The sequence below is a fragment of the Mesitornis unicolor genome, unplaced genomic scaffold (genome assembly GCF_000695765.1).
Source record: "Mesitornis unicolor isolate BGI_N332 unplaced genomic scaffold, ASM69576v1 scaffold25605, whole genome shotgun sequence".
Taxonomy (NCBI): domain Eukaryota; kingdom Metazoa; phylum Chordata; class Aves; order Mesitornithiformes; family Mesitornithidae; genus Mesitornis; species Mesitornis unicolor.
In genome coordinates this window covers 6,933-8,460 of record NW_010183850.1, presented here as the reverse complement: position 1 = coordinate 8,460, position 1,528 = coordinate 6,933, and the positions used below count along the sequence as shown (strand labels likewise).

General features: G+C 49.6%; 1 protein-coding gene across 1 annotated transcript in view; it reads left to right on the top strand.

The window, feature by feature from the left end:
* Positions 1-287: 287 nt before the first annotated feature.
* VIPAS39 (VPS33B interacting protein, apical-basolateral polarity regulator, spe-39 homolog) overlaps positions 288-1,528 on the top strand; it is a gene marked incomplete at its 5' end in the record, with an annotated part of 7,347 nt that continues 6,106 nt past the window's right edge. Inside the window, 2 exons of the mRNA XM_010184290.1 lie at positions 288-344; positions 1,275-1,367. Of these exons, the coding sequence (XP_010182592.1) occupies positions 288-344; positions 1,275-1,367 (150 nt within the window). The remainder of the gene's footprint in view (positions 345-1,274; positions 1,368-1,528) is intronic.

Below are 1,528 nucleotides of genomic sequence, written 5' to 3'. Positions count from 1 at the left end.
AGGATATGATGACAGACCTTGCTGAGGCAATAGAAAGACTCAGTGTTAACATTTGAGCCTCTAGCTTCCCTCCTCACCAGCATGCAGAGTCTGAGGGCCCAGCATCTGCACCTGAACACTGCAGGGACACATCCTACTAACAACTGCCGTGGAGCAGCTGAATTATAAGTCTGAGAAGCTACACATGGGCCATCACTCTGATCTAGAACAAGTGGAAAGCAGCTTGGAGACTACTGGCATGATCTGGCCTCTTGAGGCTCAAAAGCTCTTTATTTTTCTTGTGGCAGGATTACAGCAATGATTGGAGCCCCAGAGATACAGTCAGGCGAATGCAGAGGGGGAAGGTAAGGACTTTCCACTCCCACCTGCTTGCAAGAGATGGAGGGTGGGTGGTCCTAAACTGCTTTACACTTTCTTATGCTCTTGGCTGTCCCAAGAGCAGGGAGAGGATTCGTGTTGCTTGCAGCATCTAGCAGGGGTGGTGCACTGCCTGTCTGCTGCTTTGCCAGGTGGCAGTCCTGCAATCACACTGGCTCAGGAGCAGCGCGAGACCTTCAGGGTTTTGTGTTGTTTACTTGAGTTGTCCCCTCAGATAGGCTCTGACAGGAGGTATCTGTACTGCTGTGTCCCTCTCTACCCTTTCTGCTCCCTGGGGCTGGGTTTATGGAAAAAATCCAAGGGTATGGAGCTTTATTTCCCTTCTTGGTTGGTGGCAAGTGGAGGGAGGAAGACAGAAACAATCTTGGTTACACTGGAGCTGGTATCTTACTCTCAGCTGCCTCAGTTTGTAGTGAGTACAGAGGGAGCTTGTGGTTTTACTCTGCATGTGGTTCCTCAAAGGCTGAGGTGAACTAAAGGCTGAGGGAGGCCACAATTATGGGGTAAGAAGAAGAGAGGAAGTGTCTTACAACTGTACTTTTCTGGTCTCCTCTGTGGAAAGGGCCCTGGAGAGTTCCCTTCTCCTGTCAGGGCTGGTGGTTTGTGGTATGCAGAGAAATTTTGCCTTGTGACTAGAATGTTTGTGCTGAATGTACAACGTTTGCTGTCCCAGCCTGGGCAGTAATGAGGGTAACTCTGCAACCCCTGTGGACACATTCCCAGGAATTATGCAGCATGTGGTTTCAGCTAAATGAGAAATTTACTACTGGCTGGGAGGGCAGTTATTCTTGTTGCTAAAGGGCTGATGGGAGAAGAATAAGTAGTACCTTGGGGGTTGGTTCAGCCTGAGAATTGTCTGATGTCTCGTATGACTCTTATACCTCTTCTATCTCCAGGTGTGCTCTCTAGAGAGATTTCGCTCCCTGCAGGACAAGCTGGTGCTCTTGGATGAAGCTGTGGCAGGGCACGATGGGAATGTCATTACAGCTGTGAGTGCTGCTGGGGCCATATAGGGCTGGGATTTCCTGGGTGACCCCACAGAGGGTGCTTGTGTCAATGTAGTCAGTTGGCCACCTAATCTTGCGAGATAGGGGGTTGTTCTTTAAAACCAAGACATTACTGAAGACAAAGCTCAAGACTGGGAAGTTTC